This window comes from Salvia hispanica, chromosome 2 (genome assembly GCF_029641045.1).
Source record: "Salvia hispanica isolate PSC_SH4W2 chromosome 2, Shi_PSC_v1, whole genome shotgun sequence".
NCBI lineage: Eukaryota > Viridiplantae > Streptophyta > Magnoliopsida > Lamiales > Lamiaceae > Salvia > Salvia hispanica.
Window position 1 is genome coordinate 23,015,103 of NC_142693.1, and position 27,089 is coordinate 23,042,191.

The 27,089-nt window shown below is 37.5% G+C and overlaps 7 protein-coding genes across 9 annotated transcripts; 6 read left to right on the top strand and 1 right to left on the bottom strand.

Annotated features, from left to right (window-relative positions):
- Positions 1 to 2,420: 2,420 nt before the first annotated feature.
- Positions 2,421 to 2,876, top strand: LOC125189501 (putative late blight resistance protein homolog R1A-3). The gene has a single exon (XM_048086776.1). The coding sequence runs from the start codon at positions 2,421 to 2,423 to the stop codon at positions 2,874 to 2,876; it is 456 nt and encodes a 151-aa protein (XP_047942733.1).
- A 2,702-nt stretch (positions 2,877 to 5,578) lies between these two features.
- Positions 5,579 to 9,065, top strand: LOC125189509 (putative late blight resistance protein homolog R1C-3). Its single transcript, XM_048086783.2, has 5 exons — positions 5,579 to 8,223; positions 8,429 to 8,464; positions 8,608 to 8,645; positions 8,740 to 8,874; positions 8,953 to 9,065. The coding sequence occupies exons 1-4, from the start codon at positions 5,579 to 5,581 to the stop codon at positions 8,841 to 8,843; spliced, it is 2,823 nt and encodes a 940-aa protein (XP_047942740.1). The 3' UTR covers positions 8,844 to 8,874; positions 8,953 to 9,065.
- A 556-nt stretch (positions 9,066 to 9,621) lies between these two features.
- Positions 9,622 to 12,092, bottom strand: LOC125201187 (heat shock cognate 70 kDa protein 2-like). Its single transcript, XM_048099197.2, has 2 exons — positions 11,882 to 12,092; positions 9,622 to 11,314 (listed from the first exon to the last, which is right to left on the bottom strand). Exons 1-2 carry the CDS (start codon positions 12,090 to 12,092, stop codon positions 9,951 to 9,953), a joined length of 1,575 nt encoding a protein of 524 aa, XP_047955154.1. The 3' UTR covers positions 9,622 to 9,950.
- A 203-nt stretch (positions 12,093 to 12,295) lies between these two features.
- LOC125201184 (putative late blight resistance protein homolog R1A-10) lies at positions 12,296 to 16,548 on the top strand. Of its 3 annotated transcripts, XM_048099173.2 has the most exons (6): positions 12,296 to 12,845; positions 12,927 to 14,937; positions 15,023 to 15,055; positions 15,423 to 15,532; positions 15,623 to 15,735; positions 16,260 to 16,548. In XM_048099173.2, exons 1-4 carry the CDS (start codon positions 12,296 to 12,298, stop codon positions 15,493 to 15,495), a joined length of 2,667 nt encoding a protein of 888 aa, XP_047955130.1. In that variant the 3' UTR covers positions 15,496 to 15,532; positions 15,623 to 15,735; positions 16,260 to 16,548. The 3 variants fall into 3 exon arrangements, with proteins under 3 accessions (XP_047955130.1, XP_047955129.1, XP_047955128.1); XM_048099172.2 differs by having other exon boundaries at positions 12,296 to 14,937; positions 15,620 to 15,735; XM_048099171.2 differs by having other exon boundaries at positions 12,296 to 14,937.
- Positions 16,549 to 17,184: 636 nt separating this feature from the next.
- On the top strand, positions 17,185 to 19,974 carry LOC148931828 (putative late blight resistance protein homolog R1B-12). The gene is made up of 5 exons (XM_089065614.1): positions 17,185 to 18,844; positions 19,015 to 19,047; positions 19,329 to 19,364; positions 19,635 to 19,667; positions 19,767 to 19,974. Exons 1-5 carry the CDS (start codon positions 17,388 to 17,390, stop codon positions 19,777 to 19,779), a joined length of 1,572 nt encoding a protein of 523 aa, XP_088921740.1. The 5' UTR covers positions 17,185 to 17,387; the 3' UTR covers positions 19,780 to 19,974.
- A 1,353-nt stretch (positions 19,975 to 21,327) lies between these two features.
- LOC125220545 (cysteine proteinase inhibitor 5-like) lies at positions 21,328 to 22,296 on the top strand. The gene is made up of 2 exons (XM_048122709.2): positions 21,328 to 21,641; positions 21,882 to 22,296. The coding sequence occupies exons 1-2, from the start codon at positions 21,403 to 21,405 to the stop codon at positions 22,150 to 22,152; spliced, it is 510 nt and encodes a 169-aa protein (XP_047978666.1). The 5' UTR covers positions 21,328 to 21,402; the 3' UTR covers positions 22,153 to 22,296.
- A 2,814-nt stretch (positions 22,297 to 25,110) lies between these two features.
- On the top strand, positions 25,111 to 25,951 carry LOC125217704 (cysteine proteinase inhibitor 1-like). Its single transcript, XM_048119230.1, has 2 exons — positions 25,111 to 25,391; positions 25,484 to 25,951. The coding sequence occupies exons 1-2, from the start codon at positions 25,165 to 25,167 to the stop codon at positions 25,761 to 25,763; spliced, it is 507 nt and encodes a 168-aa protein (XP_047975187.1). The 5' UTR covers positions 25,111 to 25,164; the 3' UTR covers positions 25,764 to 25,951.
- Positions 25,952 to 27,089: the final 1,138 nt, after the last annotated feature.

Consider the following 27,089-nt stretch of genomic DNA (forward strand, 5'->3'; position numbering starts at 1 on the left):
GAATGGTAAGATACCATGTTTTGTAAACGCATTCGAGGTTTAGAACAAGGATGACATACAAATCAAGCCTTCTCTTGTTTCATTTTACAAAAAAATGTGACCGTTTACTGCTTAAGTATTGTTTCTTGTCCATTTTTAACATAGTACAGTGGTCCTCTTTCTAATTCATTGCTGCAGGGAAGTTGAGGATATAAACGAAGATTATGATTCTGAAGGTATTATTAAATCAATTAAGAGAGTAGTAGCTTTGTACTATGATCATCTTTTAAATTCTTACTAATGATATTGGCACTTATGTTGAGTATATACAGAAGGCGATGATTTTGATGAAGATATTCCCAGTCGAGGAGAGGATGATGGAGGTATTAAATATGTGAATGAAGGGCAGAAGCCTTGTATAATAATCATTTGTTAAATTTGTACTGATGTTGAGTATATAGGCGAGGGCGTTGATGAGAATACAAATGAAGAGAATAAGCATATGATGAATAGGAAATAGAGGCAAGCGCCAACGTCAAGGAGGAAGTATGTTTGTAGATTGTCTTGTTTGTTTCATGTAGAAGAATGTGGTTTAGTATTTTATGTTGTGTTTGGTTGTTTTAGCATAGGAGTGTGACTTCATGAAGAAGATGGGTAAGCTTAATCAAAAGATATGATTCTTAGTAGTAGTTGAAAGTGAACAGAAGTGATGTAGTCCACTTTTGATTTGCAGGAGAGCTGTTTGAGGCTTTGGATCTGCTGCTACAAAGTGATACACATGTAAATTCAAGAATGAATTTGAGGCTTTGAATTTCCATTGAATGAAACACAATTACTTTTAAGTATTGTAACTTAGTTGGATTCTTTTAAGGATCATAAGTTGAGGGGATTATGCATGGATTGACAATTATTATGGGTTGAATTTGATTGAAAGTATTACTTGAGCATTTGAAATAAAGGTTGATGAACATGGATAAGGAGGTTGGAGGTGAAGAACACTGCATATTTTTGGGAAGCCATTGTAATAGGCTTAGAGAATGTGTTATGTTTCAGATTGTAGTTCCTACATAGGAAGCTGAAAAGCTTGGTTACATTTACTGCTCGAACGCCATTCATCACGAGACACAGCAAGACGTTCAAGCTTGCGGATCCATCATCAGCCCGGCTGGGGAATTCATTAGAGAAATCCCAAATTCAACATGAATTGTGGAATAGCATATACAAGCGGAGCTTTGAGGCGATCTTCTCATCCTTCCCGGTGTTCCTCATGTTGTAGGCGCAGTCTTAGCCTTGACCTTCCTCTTGCAGTTGGTCTGTAACAGGGTTGCACAGAGTTCAGTGGAGGAATACCCTCACACATGAAATCAATAAGGTCTTGTGCACAACAAGTACTTCTCGAAAGCCGTTCAGTAAGAGACACACACAGGACGTTCAAGCTTGCGGATCCATCACCAGGTCACTGCCCGCCTGAGGAATTCGTTAGCGAAATCACAATTTCAACTTCAACTGCTGAAGATGCAACATAGAATTCAACTGCTACACACCAAATAGGAAGACTTAGCCTCAACCTTCTTGTGCTTTGGATGAGACTTTATTTTATGGGAAAAAGGGCATTTTTTTTGTTTACACTTTTAGGATAAGATATTTCCATCATAACCACATTCTCCATCTCCACCATCAAAGATAAGAATCATGATCATATACCAGTTTCTCCATTCTTCTCATATTTGTGGTTTGATAATACGTAGTTGAAGCTCTCTACTGAAAATCCCAACTTTGATATCAGAGAAATAATGGCTTATGGTGCTTTACTTTCTCTTAGGAATACAATTAACAATATTCTCCGTTGTTCTCGTTTTAGCCTCGTTGGTGGCTCTCGAAAAATCATAGAAGGTGTGTACAAGGAGTTGGTGGAGCCATGGAAAGGAATTCTGGCAAGATTGGATAAGACAAGTCCAAGTAGGAGCAGGAAAAAGGTTAATGGTTTGGATGGAAGAATCAAAGATGCAATATAGAGATTTGAAGACTCATTGGAATCCCTTCTCACTCATCACATTCCTTCACAATCTCAAACTCTTTCCAAAGATTGTCTTCATTGATCTCCAGAGTCTGAAGAATCATGCACATTCATTGATCGAGACGCTCGACGAAATGAAGGAGGAGTACATTTATGAGGTAGGGTATATGCCTCAAGACGAACCTATTTCCTCATCAATTGGTTTTCATGGAACCAACACAAAGATGATTGGATTATCAGACCAATTCCAAAGACTCAAAACCGATCTTATGAGAGGATCTTTCATCTGGAATCGCGTGCACGCACTTTATGGAACGTCAGGCATTGGGAAGATCACTCTTGCTATGCAAATATATCAAGATCCACAAATTCAGATCATATATCAGCGCGCGCGTGGGTCACTGTAGGCAGAGTACCTCAACCGATGAGCCAAATTTCACAAGGCATTCTTGCTCAACTGTCTGTAATCAAACAAGGAGATGAAGAAATAATTGATCACTGCTTGAAAGAAAGATCCGCTCGCAAGAATTGCCTTATTGTGTTGGATGATGTATGGGAGATAGAGGTAGTAACATTCTTGATACATTTCTTACCAACCATAAAAAATGGGTATATTCATGTCTTGCTTACTGGTCGACATCGGAAATGGATGAGTGATTTTTCGTTGTATGAGTTACGGTTTTTGAAGGAAAAAGAAAGTATGGATCTACTATGTGAGAAGGTGTTTGGTGATGAGATTTGTCCTCCGCAACTTCACAGAGCTGCCACCAAAATTGCCAAGCTTTGCGAAGGTCTTCCACTCTTGATAGTCACTGTTGCTGATATCCTATCCAAATCCGAACAGAATAGAGATCCAGTCTATTGGAACGCAGTAGCATAAAAGAGAAATTCAGTCTTCACGGATGCATATAACAGAATATCAAAGGTACTTTCCCCAAGCTACGACTATTTACCTCAACATCTAAAAGTGCCTTTTTCTGTTTATGGGAGTTTTTCCACGAGATTATAACACCCCCATTTCCAAGATCATCATCATGCTCACCGCTGAGGGATTGTCGGATGCTAAGGGTTTATCGGAGGATTGGGAATATTTGAGAGAGCTAGCTATCAACTACAGTCTTGTTTTATGCAGATTGAAGAGTGTGCATAAAAATTCTCAGCTTCATTCTTCTTATAAAGAGTTCAATGCTAAGGAGTACAAAACTTGTTGGCTTCATTCTTCGTGGAGGCATGTGTGTAGGGGATAAGCTAGTAAGAACAAGTTTTTTCATCTCCTAAATAAGTTGAAGGATGCAGAAGAAGAAGTTCTAAAAGGCCAACGCGGCTTATGTATCGAAAACAACATTTTATTTATCATCAAAGAGTTTTGCGACTCAGTGAGATTGAATTGTGCATCCTATACCCGTTCCCTCCTTCTCTAATGGTCCTTACCACCAATATAGATTGCTAAGAGAAATAGATGCTCTTACACAACGTTTCTACACTTTTCCAATAGAAATTTTGACACTAGTCCATTTAAAGTACCTTGCTCTAACTTGTAACAGAGAACTCCCTTCAACTATATCGAAACTTTTCAACCTCAGAGTCTTAATTATCCATCCACATATGAACATTAGACTTATTAGAGCTTCATCATATGTACCAATACAAGTATGGGACATGCAAGGGTTAGAGCACATTGAGATATTAGGAAAGAGCCTTATAGCTCCATCTCATGTTACTTCCGGGAGGAATCTCTCAACACTTGTAGGTGTGAATGCTAGCATTTATACAATCTTGGACCTCGTGTTTTAGTCTCAAGTGTTTTAGGTTGCTTTAACTTCCAGATATTGATGTATTATACCTGGATATTCAAAATCAATAGTTGTGTTATTGTGTTGTTATGTGATTTTAAGACTTGTGACTTATTTTAGATTCTGTCATTTAGTTTGTGATTCAAGGAAGGTGATCTTTTTGTGTTATGCATAACTTTGGCTTTGTTTTGATATCAGAAAGTAATTTCAGTAGTTGTGTTATTCTGTTGTTATGTGATTTTAACACTTTCTCTGTTTTGCAATAACAAGGACAACATACTAATCAGTTTGCTAACGAAAGCTTTCTCTGTTTTCCTTTAACCAAAATGATGTGAGCTCTGTAAACATATAAATTGTTGTTTCTTGTTTAATTCTAACATGGTACAATGCTCCTCTTTCATATTCATTACTGCAGTTCCAACACTGACGACGGCGAGGAAGAGGATGGTGAAGGTATTATATGAGTACATTGAGTAGTAGCTTTGTACATATCATCTTTTAAATTCTTACTGAAAAATTGGCACTAATGCTGAGGATATAGGCGAGGGTGATGACCGGGAATACACGTACGACCGTGACGATACGGAAGAGAGTATGATGAAGAAGAAGAGTAGTAGCTTTGCATAATTATCATCTTTTAAAGGCAAAGCAAATTGCTTCTTCTTCTTTCAGTTAGGTTTCATGGTATTTTCTGCTGTATTAATTAAGCAAAAGTTATGAGTCTTAGTAATTGAAAGTGATGTAATGCGCTTTCGATTTGAGGAGACCTCTTTGAGGTTTTGAATCTGCTGCTACAAGCCTAAAAATTCATACACATGTAACTCAAATTATATGAATTTGATCAATGAATTTAACAATTTTCAAACTGATTTATATTAACGTGGGGGAGATTTTTTCAAAAAAAAGGAATACGACGTCTTATGTTGAGTAGGACAAACTAAAAGGAAAAGTGTGACATTTATTATTAGATGAAGGGAGTACCAATTTTTGAATATGAAAATTTTTAAACAATTAAGTAACTATAATTTCCAAAAAAATCAGTCATGAAACAATTAAATCAACATTATTCCCAAATTTCCAACAGAAATAATTACAACCCACTTTACTGGGCTTAACGGCCCAATATAGGGGAATAAAAGACAAAATCACCTCTAAAATAATTAATGGAATTACAATGACCAATGTGAAATCACATGTCTGCCTACTTCATACTAATGAATTCTGTTATGAACAATTTTATATTCTGAATCTTGTATATTTATTTACTTTATCAAAGTATTAACCGACAAAAGAAGATTGGTAAAGATTTTTATACATTTTTTTATTTATCATTAGTATTAGACTAATAAGGAGATGATCAAAACAAGAATAGTCTAAATCCTAAATTCAGACCAAAAATCTTGGCCCTAATATTAAATGATCTAATGGTCAATAATTAACTAAAAACACAGAGGATCATTATTAAGCAGTTTTAAGTTATATTATAAAATTCGAGTTTGATGTCATGATAAGATCATTTTAGATCATTACTTGTTAGAATGACCTAAAAATAAATTTACAATGACCTAAAAATATCCTACTTCTGCATTTATGTATTTAAATCTAGCTTTACATAGATAAAAACACCTAATTCCCACCCCTATATCTATAGATGCAATAATGACAACTTTTTTTGGCTGGCCAATGTGGACTGATTATTTTTAATACTACTAGCATTATTCAGATTTCTCCATTCTTTTCATATCACAATTCACACATATCTCAACAACCACCATTCCATACCAGAGAAATGACTGCTTATGGTGCTGTGGGTTCTCTTAGGAATACAATTAACAATATTCTAGGTTGTTCTCGTTTTAGCCTCGTCGGTGGCTCTCAACAAATCATAAAAGGAGTGCACAATGAGTTGATTCTATTTCGAATGATTCTGGAAAGATTGGACGTCACAAGTCCAAGCAGGAGCAGGAAGAAGGTGAATGCTTTGGATGGAATAATCAAAGAGGCATTATGGAAATTTGAAGACTCATTGGAATCTCTTCTCATTCAGCAGATTCCTTCACAATCTCAAACTCTTCCTGAGATTGTCTCCATTGATCTGCAGAGTCTGGAAAATGATGCGAATTCGTTAATCCAGAAGCTCAACGATATGGAGAAGAAGTACAGTTATGAAGTAGAGAATATGGCTGAAGACGAACCTATTTCCTCAATATTTGGCTTTCATGGAACCAACTCAAAGATGATTGGATTATCAGATCAATTCCAACTGCTCAAAATCCAACTTATGAAACGCCAATTCAGCCACGTGTACATGCTTTATGGAATGGCAGGCGTTGGAAAGACCGCTCTTGCTATGAAAGTTTATCAAGATGCAGAGATTCAGAGCAAGTATGAGTGTCGCGCATGGGTTACAGTAGGCAGAGTACCTCAACCGACCAGTCAAATTGCACGAGGCGTTCTAGCTCAACTGTGTGAAATTACACAAGGAGGTGAGGACATTAGTGTTCACTGCTTGGAAGAACGTCTCCACGGCAAAAAATGCCTCATTGTGTTGGATGATGTCTGGGACACAGAGTTAGTAAGATTCTTGGTACGTTCCTTTCATGAACGCCTAAGGGATGTCAGTGTCATAATAACTGGTCGACATCGAGCATCTATGTGGTTTGAAATGTTTGATCACCTAAACAATATTGTTTCTTACAATGAGGTCCGGTTTTTGAATGAAGAAGAAAGTATGGATCTATTATGTGAGAAGGTGTTTGGTGATGAGATTTGCCCTCCTCACCTTCACAAATCTGCCACCAAAATTGCCAAGCTTTGTGAAGGTCTCCCTCTCTTGATAGTCACTGTTGCTGGCATTCTATCGAAATCCGAGCATAATAGAGATCCAGAGTACTGGAATGAAGTAGCAGAAAGGAGAAATTCAGTCTTCACGGATGCATATAATCGAATATCAAAGGTACTTTTCCCAAGTTACGACTACTTACCTCAACATCTGAAAATGCCTTTTATGTTTATGGGAGTTTTCCCTCAAGATTATCACACACCCCCTTCCAAGATCATTCATATGTTGACTGCTGAGGGGTTGTTTCCCAATTATAGCAGATGGTTGAATATGCTAGCTACCTTCTACAGTCTAGTTTTATACACAGTAAAGAGCATGAACAAAACTTCTCATAATGCACACACTTGCGACTATAAAACTTGCCGGCTTCATTCTTCATGGCGGCACGTGTGCAGAGGAGAAGCTAGTAAGAAAAAGTTTTATCATGTCTTAAATAAGTTAGCTGATGCCTCTGAAGAAAGTCTAAAAGGTCAGCGTGGCTTATGTCTCGAAAACAACATGTTATTTGGCATCAAGGAGTTTTGCAACTTAGTGAGATTGAACTGTGCATCCTCTGCACGTTTTCTCCTTTTCTATGGTCCTTACCACCAATATCCAATCCCTATAGATGTTGGTTTCATGTTGCTAAGGGAAATAGACGCTCTTACACAACGTTTCTATACATTTCCAACAGAAATTTTGTCACTAGTCCAACTTAAGTACCTTGCTTTAACTTGTAACGCTGATCTCCCTGCAACTATATCCAAACTTTTCAATCTTCGAGTCTTGATTATCCATCCACATCAGAAAATTAGACGTCGTGGAGCTCCATCATATGTTCCAATACAAATATGGGAGATGCATGAGTTAAAGCATATTGAGATATTGGGAAAGAGCCTTGCAGCTTCATCTAATATTGCTCAACTGAAAAAGCTCTCGACACTGGTAGGTGTGAATGCTAGCATTTGTACTATCACGGAACTCTTCAAAAGAATTCCTAACATACGGAAATTAGGAATAGAGATTGAGCAAACACCGTATGATAACCATAACGATCTTTTGAGTTTCTTTCTTTGCATTTCAACACTTGAAAGTTTGAAGACACTCAAATTGAGTATCACAAATCCTGTGGTCAGGCATGGTCATGTTTTTCCGGTGACTTTGAAGTTGCCACCTGATTTGAGAAAGTTACATTTGAGTGGCATGGGTTTTCCGTTGGAATATATGGATGTCATTGGCAATTTGCGATGGCTTCGTGTGCTCAAATTGCGTTCCTACGCCTTTCAGGGTTCACGGTGGGATACAAAAAGGAAGAGTTTTCGTTTTCTTAAGTTTCTTCTAATTGAAGATAGTGATTTGGTGCAATTGAAACCAAGACCTGGAAGCTTCCCTAAGCTTGACTACCTAAGTTTGAAACACTGCTACAAACTAAAAGAGATCCGTAGGCCTTCTTCTCTGTACACAAATGAATGTACTGTAGAGATTGAGTTGGAGGACTGCAATCCTTTAGCCTTGACTTGTGTCAGCCAATTACGGCCGGGAGATCTTAATACACTTGATGTTATTGCCTCTTCTTCTTTTTACGAGAAACCGACAACTATCAGAATTCGAAGGTTAGTCCTCCAACTCTGCACATCAAATCATATGTCTAATGTCTTAGTCTTAACATATCAAGATAACTGTTACAACTATCAAAATTCTAAGTAGGCTCATGATAGTCTGAATTTAAGTTTTGATGTTATGTAATAATAATATCCACTTAAGTGTTTTAAGTTGCTATAAATTCTGAATATTTAATACTACTAGTATTAATTTCAGGCTTGGATGCGGCAAGTTAAGCAGGCGGAAGGAATGGTAAGATACCATGTTTTGTATACACATTCGAGGTTTAGAACAAGGATGACATACAAAAAAATGTGACTGTTTACTACTAAATTATTGTTTCTTGTTCATTTTTAACATAGTACAGTGGTCCTCTTTCTAATTCATTGCTGCAGGGAAGTTGAGGATATAAACGAAGATTATGATTCTGAAGGTATTATTTAATCAATTAAGAGAGTAGTAGCTTTATACTATGATCATCTTTTAAATTCTTACCAAAAACATTGGGACTTATGTTGAGTATATAGGCAAGGGTGATGATGAGTATACAAATACAAGTGAGGAGCATGAGGAAGAGAGTGATGGTAAATACGTGTCTGATGAGGACACAGAAGGTGACGATTTTGATTAATATATTGTCAATCGAGGAGAGGATGATTGAGGTATTAAATATGTGAATGAAGGGCAGTAGCCTTGTATAATAATCATTTGTTAAATTTGTACTGATGTTGAGTATATAGGTGAGGGCGTTGATGAGGATACAGATGAAGAGGGTGAGGAAGAGAGTGATGACGAATATGTGTATGATTATGATGAATAGGAAACAGAGGCAAGCGGCGACGTCAAGGAGGATGTGAGTTTGTATATTGTCTTGTTTTTTTTCATGTAGAAGAATGTGGTTTAGTATTTGATGTTCTGTTTAATTGTTTTAGCATAGGAGTGTGACTTCATGGGGCTTTTTGAGGAGAGGAGTGTTGAAGAAGATGGGTAAGCTTAAGCAAAATATATGATTTTTAGTAGTATTTGAAAATGAACAAAAGATATGATTCTTAGTAGTATTTGAAAGTGAACAGAAGTGATGTAGTCCACTTTTGATTTGCAGGAGAGCTCTTTGAGGCTTTGAATCTGATGCTACAAAGTGATACACATGTAAATCAAAGAATGAATTTGCTCAAAACAATCAAGAACTTCTATAGTGATTTTTGGTATTTTGGTTTGATTTCCATTGCATGAATCATTAGTGTTGTATTATTGGGTTGTCAATTGAATTTAAGTATTGTCACTTTTGTTGGATTCTTTTAAGGATCATAAGTTGAGGGGATTATGGATTGACTATTATTATGGGTTGAGTTTGATTGAAGTATTACTTGAGTATTTAAAATAAAGGTTGATGAAACATAGAAAGGAGGTTGAAGGTGAAGAACACTGCAGATTTTTGGGAAGCCTTTGTAATAGGCTTACAAAATGTGTTCTGTTTCAGATTGTTGTTCATATTACATATGTTCCTACATAGGAAGCTGATGCTTGTAATCTTCCTATACTTAGAAGACATATTTCGCCATTCATCATGAGACGCAGCAAGACGTTCAAGCTTGCGGATCCATCATCCGCCCGGCTGGGGAATTCATTAGAGAAATCCCGATTTCAACTTGAATTGTGGAATAGCATATATAAAGGGCGGAGCTTTGAGGCGATCTTCTCATCCTTCCCGGTGTTCTTCATGTTGTAGGCTCACTTCTTAGCCTCGACCTTCTTCTTGTGCTTTGGAGAGTATACTCTTGTTTCTGGACTTGGTGATGGTGACCCTGCTATTCCGCCCGGTACTCTGGTCCTTAGCAGAGACATTTAAGATACCATCGGCATCAATGTCAAAGCAGACAGTGATCTGAGGAACCCCCTTCGGAGCAGGAGGGATCCCCGAGAGCTTAAACTTTCCAAGCAAGTTGTTCTCCTTCGCCCTCGTTCTCTCACCTTCGTAGACCTGAATCAACAGACTAGCCTGGTTCTCTGAGTAAGTCGAGAACACCTGTTCCTTCTTCGTGGGAATAGCAGTGTTCCTTGGGATCAAAACAGTCATCACACCTCCAGCAGTTTTCAAACCAAGAGAGATAGGAGTGGAATCAAGAAGCAATAGTTCTTGAACCTTCTCACCACCCTCGCCACTCAAAATCGCAGCTTGGACAGCAGCACCATACGCAACTGCCTCAACCGGGTTGATGCTCTTGCAGAGCTCCTTCCCGTTGAAGAACTCCTGCAACAACTGCTGAACTTTGGGGATTCTCGTGGATCCTCCGACAAGGACGACTTCGTGCACAGAGCTCTTGTCAGTCTTGGCATCCCTCAGGCACTTCTCCACCGGATCCATACACTTCCTGAAGAGGTCCATGTTGAGTTCCTCGAACCAAGCACGAGTGATGGGAGCGTAGAAATCGATTCCCTCATAGAGACAGTCGATCTCAATGGTGGTTTCAGCAGCGAACGAAAGAGTCCTCTTTGCCCTCTCACAGGCTGTCCTCAACCTTCTCAGGGCCTTCGGGTTGCCTCTGATGTCCTTGTTCTTCATCTTCAACTCGTGAACGAAGTGATCAATCATTCGATTGTTGAAGTCCTCACCACCGAGGTGAGTGTCACCAGCGGTGGCAGTCACCTCAAAGACACCCTCCTCTAACACGAGCAGAGAGACATCAAAAGTACCACCTCCAAGATCAAAGATTAACACGCTCTTCGGAACAGCACTCGTCGTCTTGTCAAGACCATAAGCAATGGCAGCAGCAGTAGGCTCTTTGATGATACGCATCACATTGAGGCCGGCGATAACTCCAGCATCCTTGGTGGCTTGACGCTGGTAATCGTTGAAGTAAGCTGGAACAGTGATGACAGCATTCCTCACTGGTGAACCAAGGTACGCCTCGGCAATCTCCCTCATTTTTATCAAAACCATGGATGAAATCTCCTCGGCAGCAAAGTGCTTCTCCTCACCCTTGTAGTCAACACTGATCATCGGCTTGTCATTAGGTCCAGAGAAAACCTTGAACGGCCACAACTTCATGTCGCTCTGAACACATGAATCACTAAACAGCCTTCCAATCAACCTCTTTGCATCTGGGAAATAATCAAAAGAGAATGATCTATCTTCTACTCATTAAGACAACGAAAAGAAGGCTGAAAGAAGAAGCGCGATTGTGAATACGTGTTTCCACTTACTAACTGAAACAGATATCAGTGCCAAATCAACAAGAATCGATTAGAACGGTTATTTCTCAACCGTGAACATAAGGATAAGTAGCTAAGCTCAATTCTGCACAAAATCATCTTTGATATGCGGCTGTAATCGAGAGAGTGTCTATGACTAACTATCACACTAGCATTAACACATTCAACTCTGTACAACTCGGAATCATTTCCCGAGCTGGACGTCTCGGGATATAAAGAATTTAGAACGGTACCAACGGTAGGCCCCTTCGGAGGATTGTTCTTCTTATGAATTCAAGTGTAATGCAGTAAGCAAACAAACAGATTGACGAACTAAATCCCTAAATCATTATACCCAATCCAAAACCACTCCACTCCAAATCCAACCAGAAACAATAAATCAGCTCAACAACAATCTAATGCAGATCTAGCAATAGCAAATAAATTGAGTTGATCAAATTAGGAAAAATTCCGTACCGAAAACCGTGTTGATCGGATTCACGGCGGCCTGATTCTTTGCGGTGTCACCGGTGAGACGGCCCGAACGGGTGAAGGCGACGTAAGACGGCGTGATTGGGTTTCCCTGTTCATTGGGGATGATTTCGACACGGTCGTGCTGCCACACGCCGACGCAGGAATAGGTGGTTCCGAGATCAATTCCTATCGCCGGCCACTCTTTTCCGGCCATTGATGCAGTTTACAGATCTAATCGGCGAAGCTGAATTAGATTTAACTGAGACGACTTTTTTTTGGCCTCACCAATTATAATAGTAAAATATTCCACAGTCAATAATCGCACAATGTTTATTGTCAAATTCACATATAATTTCAACCTTACCCCTTTCTCCCTTCCGCCGCCGCTCCACCACCAGAAACCATCAGATCTGAAGAATGACGGCTTTTGGTGGTGTTCTTTCTCTTCGGAATACAATTGACAATATTCTCTGTTGTTCTCGTTTCAGCCTCGTTGATTGCTCTCGACAAATCATAGATGTCGTGTACAACGAGTTGGATCCATTGCAACACATTCTGGAGAAATTGGACGGCACAAGTCCAAGCAGGAGCAGGAAGAAGGTGAATGCTTTGGATGGAAGAATCAAAGAGGCAATTTGGAGATTTGAAGACTCACTGGAATCTCTTCTCATTCAACACATTCCTTCACAATCTGAAATTCTTCCAGAGATAGTCTCCATTGATCTGCAGAGTCTGCAAAATGCTGCAAATTCGTTGATCCAGAAGCTCAATGATATGCAGGAGGAGTACATTGATGAAGTAGTGAATATGCCTCAAGACGAACCTATTTCCTCATCAATTGGTTCCCGTGGAAGCATCTCGAAGATGATCGGATTATCAGATCAATTCAAAAGAATCAAAGCCTATCTTTTGCGAGGAGATCTCCCCTGGAGGCTTGAGTACTCTATCTATGGCACGGCAGGCATTGGTAAGACCGCTCTTGCTATGCAAATTTATGAAGATTCACAAATTCAGAGCAAATATGAGTGTCGCGCGTGGGTTACTGTAGGCAGAGTACCTCAACCGATCAGTCGAATTGCACGAGGCATTCTAGCTCAACTGTGTGGAATTGCACAAGGAGATGAAGAAATTAGTGATCACTACTTGGAGGAAAGATTGTATGGAAAGAAATGTCTCATTGTGTTGGATGATGTCTGGGAGATATCGAATTTCTTGGAGGATTCATTTCTGAACATAAAAAGTGGATGTGTTCATATCCTGTTTACTGGTCGACATCGAAAACTACTGAATGGCATTCTGTATGGAACTTGGCACGAGGTCCGGTTTTTGAATGAAGAAGAAAGTATGGATCTATTATGTGAGAAGGTGTTTGGTGATGAGATTTGCCCTCCTCACCTTCACAAATCTGCCACCAAAATTGCCAAGCTTTGTGAAGGTCTCCCTCTCTTAATACTCACAGTTGCTGATATCCTATCCAAATCCGAGCATAACAGAGACCCAACCTACTGGAAGGATGTAGCAGAAAAGAGAAATTCAGTCTTCACGGATGCATATAATGAAATATCGAAGGTACTTTTCCCAAGTTACGAGTACTTACCTCAACATCTTAAAATGCCTTTTATGTTTATGGGAGTTTTCCCTCAAGATTATCACACCCCCCCTTCCAAGATCATTGATATGTTGACTGCTGAGGGGTTGTGGTATGATCGGGAATGTTTAAGAGAGCTAGCTTTCTACTACAGTCTTGTTTTACGCAACTTGAAGAGCGTGTTTAAATCTTCACATGAGGTTTCTGTTAGTGATTTTAAAGCTTGTTGGCTTCATTCTTCATGGCGGCACGTGTGTAGAGGAGAAGCTAGTAAGAACAAGTTTTATCGTGTCTTAAATAAGTTAATTGATGCAGAAGAAAAAGATCTAAAAGGTCAACGCAGCTTGTGTCTCGAAAATAACATTTTATTTGGCATCAAAGAGTTTCGAGACTCAGTGAGATTGAATTGTGCATCCTCTACACGTTCTCTCCTTTTATATGGTCCTTACCACCAATATCCAATCTCTATAGATGTTGGTTTCATGTTGCTAAGGGAAATAGATGCTCTTACACAACGTTTCTATACATTTCCAATAGAAATTTTATCACTAGTCCAACTTAAGTACCTTGCTTTAACTTGTAACGGTGATCTCCCTGCAACTATATCCAAACTTTTCAATCTTCGAGTCTTGATTATGCATCCACATATGAACATTAGACGTTGTGGGGCTCCATCATATGTACCAATACAAATATGGGACATGAAAGAGTTAGAGCATATTGAGTTACCGGGAAAGAGCCTTGCTGCTCCATCTCATGTTGCTTCTTTGAAAAAGCTCTCAACACTTGTTGGTGTAAATGCTAGCATTTGTACTCTCTTGGAACTTTCGAGAAGAATTCCTAGCATAAAGAAATTAGGAATACACATTGAGCTTACACCTTATGATGATCATAACGACCTTTTGAGTTGCTTTGGTTGCATTTCAACACTTGGAAGTTTGGAGACACTCAAATTCAGTATCACAAATCCTGTGATCGTGCATAGTCAGGTGTTCTCGGTGACTCCCAAGAAATTGAGGTTTCCACGTAATTTGAAAAAGTTACATCTCAGTGGCATGGGTTTACCCTGGGAATACTTGGATGTCATTGGCTCTTTGCCAAGTCTTAAAGTGCTCAAATTGCGATCATACGCCTTTCGTGGTTCACATTGGAAAGCGAAAAGGCATAGTTTTTCGAGTCTTGAGTTTCTTCTAATTGAAGAAAGTGATTTGGTGCAATGGAAACCAGCGTACCTAAGCTTCCTTAGGCTTAAATACTTGAGCCTAAAACATTGCTACAAACTAAAAGAGATCCACAGGCCTGCTTCTGTGTATGCAGAATTTGGAAGAATGATCATAGAGATTGAATTGGAGGACTGCAATCCTTTAGCTTTGACGTGTGCCAGCCAATTGCAACCAACAAATGATGTTCGGCTTCGTGTTACTGACTCTTCTTCTTTTTACGGGAAACCAACAACCTTCAAATGTGAAAGGTTAGTAATCAAATCATACATTGCAAGATAACTGTGAGATTTCTAATTCTAATTAGGCTCACAATATTTATGTATCAATTTTCAGGGATGGAGCCGACTATATATCTGGGCTTGAAAGGTGAGACACCACGTTTTCTTTCCGTATGTTCAAAATCAATCGTTGTATTATTAGGTTGTTGCATAAATTAGGAATTTCTATTATTCGAGCTGAAAAGGTGAGCGGTACATTATCTTTTTTTGTGTTTTGCATGATTTGATCTTTGTTTTGACAAAGTAACTTCATTACATGATACATGTACTGCTGTATTGAGTTAAATAAAATTTGGCATTCAAGGCTTAGAATAAGGACAACATACATATCCCTTTGGTAATGGAAGCTTTCTCTCATTTCCTTGTACCAAAAAGATGTGACCGATGAAAACATATAAATTATGGTTTCTTGTTCAATTTTAACCTTTTACACTCTTCCAAATTCATTACTGCAGATCCATTTTGGAAACTGAGGATGAGAATGATGATGAAGATATGACTGATAGTGAAGATACAGACAGAGAATGATTTTGAAATTATGCCAACTGGGGAGAAGATGGCGAAGGTATTACTCATGTGAATATTTTGGAGATATTAGGAAAGTAGTAACTTTGTACAATGATCATCTTTCAAATTCAACTTGAAAAATCAGCAGATATAGGCTTGGACGTTGGTGATTATACATGTCACGAGGATGAGGAAGAGAATGATGATGAATATACGTATGATCATGAGGAAATGGATGAGAGCACAGACATCAACGAGCATGTGAGTTCGTAAATTTTTTTTCTAGAGTAGAAACACAAGTAGATAAAGAAATATACAAAATTTGAAAGTAGAGAAAAGGTAATTCTTATCTATCAACTATTGCTTTGATTAAGAAAGAACTATTAATTTTAAAAGACATATATCTACAGTTATGGGCCATTATTTTTTTAGAATTACAATATTGCCATTGCAATCAGTTTTAAATTGGTGACCCACTGTTTTTCAAAAAGGTCAGTACAAGTTATCATTCAAAAAGTTTTGAAAATAAGACATGTCTACCACAACCAACCACATTGTCCACCACCAGTGATCAGATCAATTACCATTTTCTCCATTCATTATTTCTTCTCATATCTGAGGTTTCATCATATACAACTGAAGCTCTTGACTGAAATTTGCAAGTTGATCACTCACATATATTCCTTCACCACCACCAACTTTCATATCAGAGAAATGACTGCTTATGGTGCTGTGCTTTCTCTTAGGAATACAATTAACAATATTCTCCGTTGTTCTCGTTTTAGCCTTGTTGCTCGCTCTCAACAAATCATGGATGTCGTGTACAAAGAGTTGGATTCATTGCACCAAATTCTGGAAAGATTGGACGAGACAAGTCCAAGCAAGAGCAGGAAGAAGGTGAATGCTTTGGATGGAAGAATCAAAGAGGCATTATGGAAATTCGAAGACTCATTGGAATCCCTTCTTACTAACACATTCTATCACAATTTGAAAGTCTTAGAAAGAAAATATCCATTGATCTGCAGAGTCTGGAATAAGATGTTCATTCCTTGATCCAGACGCTCAATGACATGGGGAAGGAATACATTCATGAAGTAGAGAATATGCCTCAAGACAAACCTATTTCCTCAATAATCGGTTTTCGTGGAACCAACTCGAAGATGATTGGATTATTAGACCAATTCCAGCTACTCAAAATCAATCTGATAAAGGTTTGGTATAGCGGCTGGATTCATTTCCACGCACTTCATGGAACCGCAGGCGTTGGGAAGACTACTATTGCAGTGCAAATATATCAAGATCCACAAATTCAGATCTTATATAGGTGTCGCGCGTGGGTAACCGTAGGCAGAGTGCCCCAACAGATCAGTCAAATTTTACGAGGCATTCTAACTCAACTGTGTGGAATTACACAGGAAGATGAAGAAAAAGGAGACTTCTTGAAAGAAAGATTGGCTGGTAAGAATTGCCTCATTGTGTTGGATGATGTCTTGGAGACAAAAGTATTGAAACTCTTGGTACGTTCCATATCAAACATCAAAGATGTGTGTATTCATGTCTTGCTTATGGGTCGACATCGGAAATCAATGAAGGATGTAATTACTGAAACTTGGTATGAGGTGAGGTTATTGAAGGAAGAAGAAAGTATGGAACTACTATGTGGGAAAGTGTTTGGTGATGAGAGTTGCCCTCCTCAACTTCACAAATCTGCCACCAAAATTGCCAAGCTTTGTGAAGGTCTCCCTCTCTTGATACTCACTGTTGCTGATATCCTGTCAAAATCCGAGCAAAATAGAAATCTGGCTTACTGGAATGAAGTAGCAGAAAGGAGAAATTCAGTCTTCACAGATGCATATAATCCAATATCAAAGGTACTTTTCCCAAGTTACGAGTACTTACCTCAACATCTGAAAATGCCTTTTATGTTTATGGGAGTTTTCCCTCAAGATTATCACACATCCCCTTCCAAGATCATTGATATGTTGACTGCTGATGGGTTGTGGTATGATCGGGAATGTTTAAGAGAGCTAGCTATATACTACAGTCTTGTCTTACGCAGCTTGAAAAGCATGGATAAAACTCAAGGTGAGTTTGGTGTTAGGGAGTACAAAACTTGTCGGCTTCATTCTTCATGGCAGCACGTGTGTAGAGGAGAAGCTAGTAAGATCAAGTTTTATCATGTCTTAAATAAGTTACTTGATGCCCAAGAGGAAGGTCTAAAAGGCCAGCGCGGCTTGTGTCTCGAAAATAACATTTTATTTGGCATCAAAGAATTTAGCAACTTAGTGAGATTGAACTGTGCATCCTCAACACGTTCTCTCCTTTTCTATGGTCCTTACCACCAATATCCAATCCCTATAGATGTTGGTTTCATGTTGCTAAGGGAAATAGATGCTCTTACACAACGTTTCTATACATTTCCAATAGAAATTTTGTCACTAGTCCAACTTAAGTACCTTGCTTTAACTTGCAATGGAGAACTCCCTGCAACTATATCCAAACTTTTCAATCTTCGAGTCTTGATTATGCATCCACATATGAAAATTAGACGTTGTGGGGCTCCATCATATGTACCAATACAAATATGGGACATGAAAGAGTTAGAGCATATTGAGATACCGGGAAAGAGCCTTGCAGCTCCATCTCATCTTGCTTCTTTGAAAAAGCTCTCAACACTTGTAGGTGTGAATACTAGCATTTGTACTATCTTGAAACTCTCTGGAAGAATTCCTAACATAATGAAATTAAGAATACAGATTGAGTTGACACCTTATGATGATCATAACGACCTTTTGAGTTGCTTTGGTTGCATTTCAACACTTGAAAGTTTGGAGATGCTCAAATTCAGTATCACAAATCCTGTGATCAAACACGGTCATGTTTTCTCGGGGTCATTGAAGTTGCCACGCAATTTGAAAAAGTTACATTTGAGCGGCATGGGTTTATCATGGGAATACATGGATGCGATTGGCTGTTTGCCAAGTCTTAAAGTGCTCAAATTGCGATCATACGCCTTTGTAGGTTCACACTGGGAAACAGATCGTTCACGTTGGAAACCACAACGACCTAGTTTTTCGAGTCTTGAGTATCTTCTAATTGAAGAAAGTGATTTGGTGCAATGGAAACCAGGATTTGAAAGCTTCCGCAGGCTTTCATACCTAAGCATGAAACATTGCTATGAACTGGAAGAGATCCACAAGCCTTATTCTCTATCCATAAGTGGAATTAAGATCATAGAGATTGAATTGGAGGACTGCAATCCTTTAGCTCTAACCTGTGCGAAAAAATTACAACCGAGTGCTGGTGTTACGCTTCGTGTTATTGCATCTTATTCTCTATATGAGAAACCCACAACAATCAAATTTGTAAGGTTAGTCCTCAACAGCAAATCCAATGATGTCTTTGTCCTAATATATATACTTCAAGATAAGTTTGAGATTTCATATTCTAACTAGGCTCATAACAGACTCGAATTAAAGTTTGATGTATCGAACTAATAGTTTTATGTTTCTATACTTCTATTTATGTATCCATTTTCAGGTATGGAGGTGACTATATATCTGAGCTGAAAAGGTGAGACACGACATTTTCTATCTGCTAGTTCAGAATCAATGGTTGTATTATTGGGTTGTTACATGAATTTAAGAATTGTGACTTATTTTTTTGTGCGTTGGGTATTATAAGTTGAGTGAATTATATCCAAAACTAGTTTGACTGAAAATATTGCTCTTTTAGTCTGTGATTCAAGGACAGTAATCATATGTTGTTTTATGCATGATTTTCACTTTGTTTTGATATCAAATTAACTCTTTTAGGTTGCTATAGCTTCTAAATATTTATGTATCAACTTTCAGATACGGAGGCTACTACTATAGATCTGAGCTCGAAAGGTGAGAACCCATGTTTTCTATCCCATGTTCGAAATCAGTCGTTGTATTATTGAGTTGTTACATGAATTTAAGAATTGATACTTGCTTTTTTATTGTGTTGGGTATTATAAGTTGAGTGAACTACAATATTAGTCATTTAGTTTTTGATTCAACATTCAAGGGCGGTAATCTTTTTGTGTTATGCATGATTTTTGCTTTGTTTTGATACCAACTTAAGTGTTTTAAGATACTTTAACTTCTTAATATTTATATAGTACTATTAATTTTCAGGCGTGGAGGAAACTATGTAGGTGAAATGGAAAGGTGAGACGCCACATTTTCTACAGCATTAATTAAGCAAAAGATATAATTCTTTGTACTTGAAAGTGAACAAAGTGGGTGTAATCAACTTTTGATTTGCAGGAGAGCTCTTTGAGGCTATGAGTCTGCACATTTTACTCTTCTAAAGGCATAGATTCTTTGTGATTGATTGTGAACAATCGATTTTATATTTGTAGGTGAACTCTTTGAGGCTTTTTATCTAAGTAAGAATTTGCTCTGTAAATGATTCTTGCTTGGTATCTTGATTTTGATTTTGAATTTTATCGGATGGGCCTTGAATTCTTGAGTATGTAGTTTGGATTCTATGTGCTTAAATATCCTCTAAAATTTTCTCTCCTGCCATTCAACTCTTTTTGATATTTCTATTATTATTTGTAACTAAATAATTGACTTCGTTATTTCCTTTGGGAACTCATTGAAGCATAACTTGATAAAATTAAGCAGGCTAAATGAAACTAAGAAAATAGTGTTATGTTGTTGCTACGAGAAAAAATGTATATGGGCCAAAATGTGGACCTTTTAGGCTGTTACATTGGGCCCATGCCCAAATTGACGAGGGTAGTCTTGCAAAAACTGGATCCATTCACTTGGCTCTTTTTTATTTTTCAAGTTTTGCTTCTTGCCATTGATGGATAGATTTATTGATACGAGTACTTTTAATTTTAATAAATTTATTCAACATATGTTAATGTTAAAGTTTGAATAATATCAGATATGATCAAATTATTGGGTATCAAATATTTAAATAGTTGAGCATGGAAATGTTGTATGAAAAAACAAATTGTCCCAATTGAATAATTGAGCCCAAATTTTTAGTACAACAAAAACGTGTTACAAAAGGTGTATAAACATACAAAAATTGAATAGTGACAATTTCACAGAGAAGCCCCAAGCATAACAAATGAGGAGCACCAATTATTTAACCCAACTAGGCATACCATCGCACGTGGCACAAAATAACTGGAACCACCTCACTTTTCGGGATAGAATAAAAAGAGGGAGTATATTATTTCACATAATTATCTTAAATTAAATGTTCCCTCCGTCCCATTACAAGTTACACTTGAATTAATTATGTCAAAATTCAATATATTTAACCTCTTTTATTTTATTCTCTATTTTACTTTACAGTTTAATCAGTTATCTCCTACTTTATTACTATCTCTTACTCATCTATTGCATTCCCTCTTCCGTTCCATTCAATCAACCTACTAAACATTTATTCCTTGATTTTCATACTAATTAAAAAGAAATATGGGCATACAACAAAAAAAATTTAGAGTCAATCTATAATTTAAAAATAAATGACTTCCGTTATTTAAACATATAAAAATTGACTACGTGAGAACGTAGACACCGAGTGTGCATGCTGCCTCGAACACTCATCTCTTAATCACAACAAAAAACGTGTTACAAAACGTGTGCATATCCATACAAAAAATTGAGTAGAAGACAATTTCATAAAAAATATCCCACCATAACAAATGAGGAAAACCAATCATTAATCCAACTTAGATATTCTATCAAATGTGGCACAAAACAAGTGGAGCCACCTTACTTTTCCGGATAGAATAAATGAATAGTGCAATTTTGCATGAAACCCTAACTCCCAACTTCTATATATAAGAGTTACATAGTAAACAATTAATCACAAAATCAACACACACGCAAACACATACACACTTGTAATTAAATTACCTATCAATTCCCAAATCCAATGGCATCATCCATGACCATGACCACCTCCTTCTTTGGCAGCGCCGTCGCCGCGAAGCCGGCCACGGCCACCACCCGTCGCAGCTGCCAGCTGGCGGTAAGGGCCTCGATGGACTTGGAGAAGGCGGTGGCGGCAGCTGCAGAGACCACCAACACGAGGCGGGGCCTCGTGCTGGCGGGGATGGCCACAGTAGCTGCGTCGTCCGTCGCGAAAGCCGCAGTGGCCGACGTTGATAACTTGTATGCCCCTAAGAGTTCATAATAAATATTGAAATTGTTTATACTGTTCCCTGCGTCCCACAAAATTTGTCATGTTTTGACCCAAAAGTTAAAAAAGTGAGTGGAATTAATATGGGGTCTGCTACTATAAAATGATAAAACTAAAATGTGACGGACATTGTGGGACGCATGGAATACTATTTTTATCCATCTTTACTAATGTTAAAAATATTCCGTACTTTTTAATTTGGCGATGGGCAGGTTAGGTGGGTGGACGCCGCTCCCCAATCCACGTGCACCGGAGATTGTTAACATCGCGAGATTCGCAGTGTCGGAACACAACAAACAGGCAAACACGTCCTTGGTTTTGGATTCGGTGTTGAAGGGCTATACGCAGGTGGTCAATGGTTTGAATTACAGGCTGATTCTCTCCGCGACGGATGAACGCCCCAAACCCAACAACTACGAGGCCATCGTTTACTCCAAGGACGCGTCCCTTCAGCTCACTTCCTTCAACCCACTTCTTCAATAGCCAGACTGTGTGAAAAAACTATCTCCAGTGTTTATTTACCACTTTTCCTTGCCTCTATATATGGCCTTTTATTGTAATAATATGGAGATAGTAAATATTTTAACAGTATAATTAATAAATGATATTTCCCTCTTTCTCTTCTCACCGTTTCTCGGCATTTTACTTCTCCAATTTTCACACAGTGTTGGGATATGATGCGCCTCGAGAGAACCTAGGGTTTTGAAAGTCTGTGAAATGAGAAGAAGGAGATAATCATGATGAGAAATAACTATACTCCCTCTGTACATCCTGGAATACGAATCTCCTTTTGACCGATGCGGAATTTGAGAAATGTAAAAGAAAGTGAGTTGAAAAAACAAATGAAATATGGGTCCCACTATGTGTATTAGTTTTATAATAAAATGTGGGTGTAATGAGTTATTATAAATTTGGAATGTAAGTCTTACTTACCATTTATAGTAAAAGGGAGACAAGCCAAAATGACAAAAAATGAATCTTATTGTGCGACAGAAGAAGTACTTTATTTCTCAATGGCTTAAAGATTATGGTAATCTAGGATTTATGGAGTCATGTTCAGAGTGTGTAAATACGACTTGGGAAAAAACAGACAAAGAAAACATAAACATGGAATTAAACTTAATCTAGACTGGATAATGAATATTGCAGATAGTGCAAGATTCGATCTTATCGTCCTACTTAGTTACGTAATCTTCGTAATTACAACACTTTGGCCGGCATGCATTAGCTTTGTATAATGATCATCTTTTAAAAATTGTTTGAGCAGAAGAGTGTTGAAGAAGATGATGCAACCTTTTTTAATAACATTTGCATGCAATAGTATATTATTTCACACAATTATCTTCAAATTAAAAGAAATATGACTAGAAGGATAATACAATAAAAATATTATAGAGAATGTATGATGTATAAATCGTAGTATTTTTTTTATAAAACATAGTACGAAAATTGAGTGGAGACAATCTATAATTTATAAAGAATTATGACAAAATTGAGTGGAGACAATTTCCCCACACAGATAACTGCTCCTACGAGTACGTGAGAATGTGGACACATTTACAAACAAGGTGCATTAATCACAACAAAAAACGTGGTACAAAAAGTGTATATCCATACAAAAATTGAGTAGAGACAATTTCACAAAAAATCAAATAAGCCCCCCACACCATAATAAATGAGGAACACTTACAATTTAGGTATACCACCACACGTGGCACAAACCAACTGGCTTATCCGGATTGAGTTTAAACGGATCATATTTGCATCCTAATCACAACTTCTGTATTTTTAAATAATTAGTTAATACAGGGCCGCTTACCAATATAACACAAACAATGAATCACATTTTCATGTGATAGTATTTTATTTCACATAATTAACTTTAAATCAAATGTTCCCTCTATTTGAGTTGTTTTGTTGTAGTTGAGTCAATTCTGGAAAAATTCAATACATTTAAACACGTTTAATTACCACTTTTTTTTTTTTACCTCTGTATAAGGCCTTTTTATATTAATTTGGATGTACAATAAATGATATTCCCCGACTCTCTTCATACGACTCGAGAAGGATTAACATTCGAAGAAAACCCAAGAAGTTAAACATGAAAGTAAACCTAATACAAACTCGATAATAAATCTCGAGAATAGAGCAAGATTCGATCTTATCTTCCTAATTGGTCACACTGTCTTTTCATCTTGCAGGCTTTGGGCTCATGGATTTCAATTTCATTGCTCTCACTCGATTGGGCCTGCATATTGGGCTTGGTGGCAAAATTCAATCTCGTTTACCTTATTCTCTCTCTTACTTTATATTTTTCTTCAATTATCTCTTTACTTATCTATTTTATTTCCTCTTTCATTTTATTTTCACTCGAATCAACCCACTAAGCATTTATTCCTTATTGTTCGTACTCAAAAGATATATGGCCAGAAGGAGAACACAATAAAAATATCAAAGAAAATGTATAATTTATATATCAGAGTACTTCTTTTATAAAATATATCAAAATTGAGTGGAGTCAATTTCCCCACACAGATAAATCACTCCTAGTGAGTACGTGAGAATGTAGACACATTTTCAAAAAAGGTGCATTTATCACAACAAAAAACGTTTTACAAGAAGTGTATATCCATAAAAAATTGAGTAGAGACAATTTCACAAAAAAAAAACAATCAAATTTTAAGCCACACCATAATAAAATGAGGAACAATTATTTAATCCAATTTAGGTTTACCATCACACGTGGCAAAAACCAACTAGAGCCACCTCACTGTTCCGGATTGAATATAAAAGGATCACATTTGCTTGAAACCCCATCACCCAACTTCTATATCAACATGAATAGTTAAAAAAAAAGTGTATGTTTAAATCGAAGGATATAATAATCCTAACAAATTAGAGTCATTTAACATCATTTTATATTATATTTCACGAACTTTTATCTTTCACTTTTCTTAACAAAGTTTAATAATTTTAAGTACCTGCACCAGTAAAAATAGGATAATTAATAAGAACCAGATGAAATATCTCTTACTTATCCATTTCATTCCCTATAATTCATTCTATTTTCACCCCAATAAACCCACTAAACATTTCTTCCTAAATAAGACTTCTTTTATGTAAACTTTAAAAAATGAGTGGAGTCAAACGTAAGAATGTAGAAAGCGGGTGTACATGCCAATCATGTATCAATCACAACAAAAAACGTGCTACAAAAGGTGTATATCCTTACAAAAAATAGAGTAGAAGACAATTTCATAAAAAAAAAATCCCACCATAACAAATGAGGAAAACCAACCACTTATCCAACTTAGATATTCTATCACACGTGGCACAAAACAAGTGGAGCCACCTCACATTTCCGGATAGAATAAACGAATCACATTTTGAATGAAACCCTAGCTCCCAACTTCTATATATAAGAGTTACATATTAAACATTTAACCACATAAACACATACACACTTCTAAATAAATTACCTATCAAATAATCCCAATGGCAGCATCCATGACCATGACCACCTCCTTCTTTGGTGGTGCCGTCGCCACCAAGCCCGTCACAGCCACCACCCCTCACAGCCAGCTGGCGGTGAGGGCCTCGATGGACTTGGAGAAGGCGGTGGCGGCAGAGACCACCAACACGAGGCGGGGCCTCGTGTTGGCTGGCATGGCCGCAGTAGCAGCATCGTCCGTCACAAAAGCCGCTATGGCCGCCGACCTGCAGTATGGTTCATTATAAATATTGAATTGTTTATTTGTATCCATCTAAACTAATCTTAAAAATACACTCCACTTTTTAATTTGGCGATGAGTAGGAAAGGCGGCGGGTGGACGCCGGCCAAGGATCCAAGCGCACCGGAGTATTTTCAACTGGCGACATTCGCGGTGTCAGAAGCAAACAAACGGATTAATGAGGCCTTGACTCTGGAGTCTGTGTCAAGGGCTGAGACGCAAGTGGTGGCTGGTGTGAATTACAGGCTGATTCTCTCCGCGAGGGATCAACGCCCCGTCACCAACAACTACGAGGCCATTGTTTTCTCTCAGGCCGCGCCGACATCCCTTCAGCTCACTTCCTTCAACCCACTTCTTAAGTAGATTTCCCTCATAAGGTGCCGGCAGAGTCCTAAAATGCAACAGAATGCTCAAGTTTATCAATATTAAGAGTGTGAAAAAACTATCTCCAGTGTTTAGCACTTCAACCCACTTCTTAAATGAGGCCTTTTATTGTAATACAATTATTCCCACAATATAATCAATAAATGATATTCCCCTCTTTTCTCTCATTTCCTTGTTCGGCCGTTTCTTCACAATCTTCTTCACCGGATTTTCATGAAGTGTTGGGATATGAGCACTTCGTCAATAAGAAAAATCCGAGATGATAAACATGGAGGGAGTACGTTGTTTCTCAATGATTTAAAGATTATGGAGTTTCTAGGATTTATAGAATCCTGACCCCGACTCTCTTAATACGATTCAGGAAAGTCAGTAAAATAAAAAAATCTGAGATGATAAACATGAAATTATAACTAATATAGACTTGATAATAAATCTTGCGAATAGAGCCTGCGTAGCTAGGCTTGGTGGCAAAATTCAATCTAGTTTACTTTATTCTTTCTTACTTCACATTTTATTCAATCACCTCCTACTTTATTAGTACTCCCTCCGTCCATCACAAGTGATGAATTTCTTTTGGGCACGAGATTTAAGAAAATGATATATATTGAGTTAAAGTGAAGAGAATAAAGTCTGAGAGAAGAAAAAGTAAAAGAGATAATGAGATAATAAAGTAAGAAAGAGAGAATAAAGTAAGAGAGGATTAAAGTTTTTTTTTTTTTTTTTAAAAAGAAAATTGATCACTTATAGTGGGACAATCCAAAATGAAAAGTTAATCACTTGTGGTGGGACGAGGGAGTATCTTTTTGTACTTATCTATTTCATTCCCTTTTACATTCTAGGTTCACTCCAATTAACCCACTAAACATGTACTACTATTACTTAATCTTCAGGCTCAAAACAAATATGGGCAGAAGAGAATACAATCAAAATATCATAGACAATCAATCTATAATTGATTAATCAGTAGAGACAATTTAATTCCCCACACCACATATATAAACCTCTCCTAGTTAATACGTGAAAATGTATTGAAAGCGAGTGTCTATGCTGCCTCGAACACTCGTATTATTTTACAAAATAAAACGTGTTACAAAAGGTGTATATCCATACAAAAAATTGAGTAGAGACAATTTCACAAAAAAAAATCAAATAAGCCTCACAATAACATTTGAGGAACAATTAATTAATCCAATTTAGGTATGCATTTAATTTCGTTTACTATATTCCTTTTCTTATTACCTCATACTTATAATATTTCATTCCCTATTCGATTCTTATATCTCACTCCAATTAACCAACTAAACG

What these genes read in the sequence shown, in the direction of transcription:
- LOC125201187 (XM_048099197.2), bottom strand. Translation starts at nt 12,092, where the DNA reads ATGGCCGGAAAAGAGTGGCCGGCGATAGGAATTGATCTCGGAACCACC. An exon ending in TCCGATCAACACGGTTTTCG is followed by an intron (nt 11,315 to 11,881) that starts GTACGGAATTTT and finishes ATTATTTCCCAG; the next exon opens with ATGCAAAGAGGTTGATTGGA.
- LOC125217704 (XM_048119230.1), top strand. Translation starts at nt 25,165, where the DNA reads ATGGCAGCATCCATGACCATGACCACCTCCTTCTTTGGTGGTGCCGTC. An exon ending in GCTATGGCCGCCGACCTGCA is followed by an intron (nt 25,392 to 25,483) that starts GTATGGTTCATT and finishes GGCGATGAGTAG; the next exon opens with GAAAGGCGGCGGGTGGACGC.
- LOC148931828 (XM_089065614.1), top strand. Translation starts at nt 17,388, where the DNA reads ATGCCTTTTATGTTTATGGGAGTTTTCCCTCAAGATTATCACACATCC. An exon ending in ACAACAATCAAATTTGTAAG is followed by an intron (nt 18,845 to 19,014) that starts GTTAGTCCTCAA and finishes ATCCATTTTCAG; the next exon opens with GTATGGAGGTGACTATATAT. An exon ending in TATATATCTGAGCTGAAAAG is followed by an intron (nt 19,048 to 19,328) that starts GTGAGACACGAC and finishes ATCAACTTTCAG; the next exon opens with ATACGGAGGCTACTACTATA.
- LOC125189501 (XM_048086776.1), top strand. Translation starts at nt 2,421, where the DNA reads ATGAGCCAAATTTCACAAGGCATTCTTGCTCAACTGTCTGTAATCAAA.
- LOC125189509 (XM_048086783.2), top strand. Translation starts at nt 5,579, where the DNA reads ATGACTGCTTATGGTGCTGTGGGTTCTCTTAGGAATACAATTAACAAT. An exon ending in TTAAGCAGGCGGAAGGAATG is followed by an intron (nt 8,465 to 8,607) that starts GTAAGATACCAT and finishes TCATTGCTGCAG; the next exon opens with GGAAGTTGAGGATATAAACG. An exon ending in CGAAGATTATGATTCTGAAG is followed by an intron (nt 8,646 to 8,739) that starts GTATTATTTAAT and finishes TTGAGTATATAG; the next exon opens with GCAAGGGTGATGATGAGTAT.
- LOC125201184 (XM_048099172.2), top strand. Translation starts at nt 12,296, where the DNA reads ATGACGGCTTTTGGTGGTGTTCTTTCTCTTCGGAATACAATTGACAAT. An exon ending in ACAACCTTCAAATGTGAAAG is followed by an intron (nt 14,938 to 15,022) that starts GTTAGTAATCAA and finishes ATCAATTTTCAG; the next exon opens with GGATGGAGCCGACTATATAT. An exon ending in TATATATCTGGGCTTGAAAG is followed by an intron (nt 15,056 to 15,422) that starts GTGAGACACCAC and finishes TCATTACTGCAG; the next exon opens with ATCCATTTTGGAAACTGAGG.
- LOC125220545 (XM_048122709.2), top strand. Translation starts at nt 21,403, where the DNA reads ATGGCATCATCCATGACCATGACCACCTCCTTCTTTGGCAGCGCCGTC. An exon ending in GTGGCCGACGTTGATAACTT is followed by an intron (nt 21,642 to 21,881) that starts GTATGCCCCTAA and finishes GGCGATGGGCAG; the next exon opens with GTTAGGTGGGTGGACGCCGC.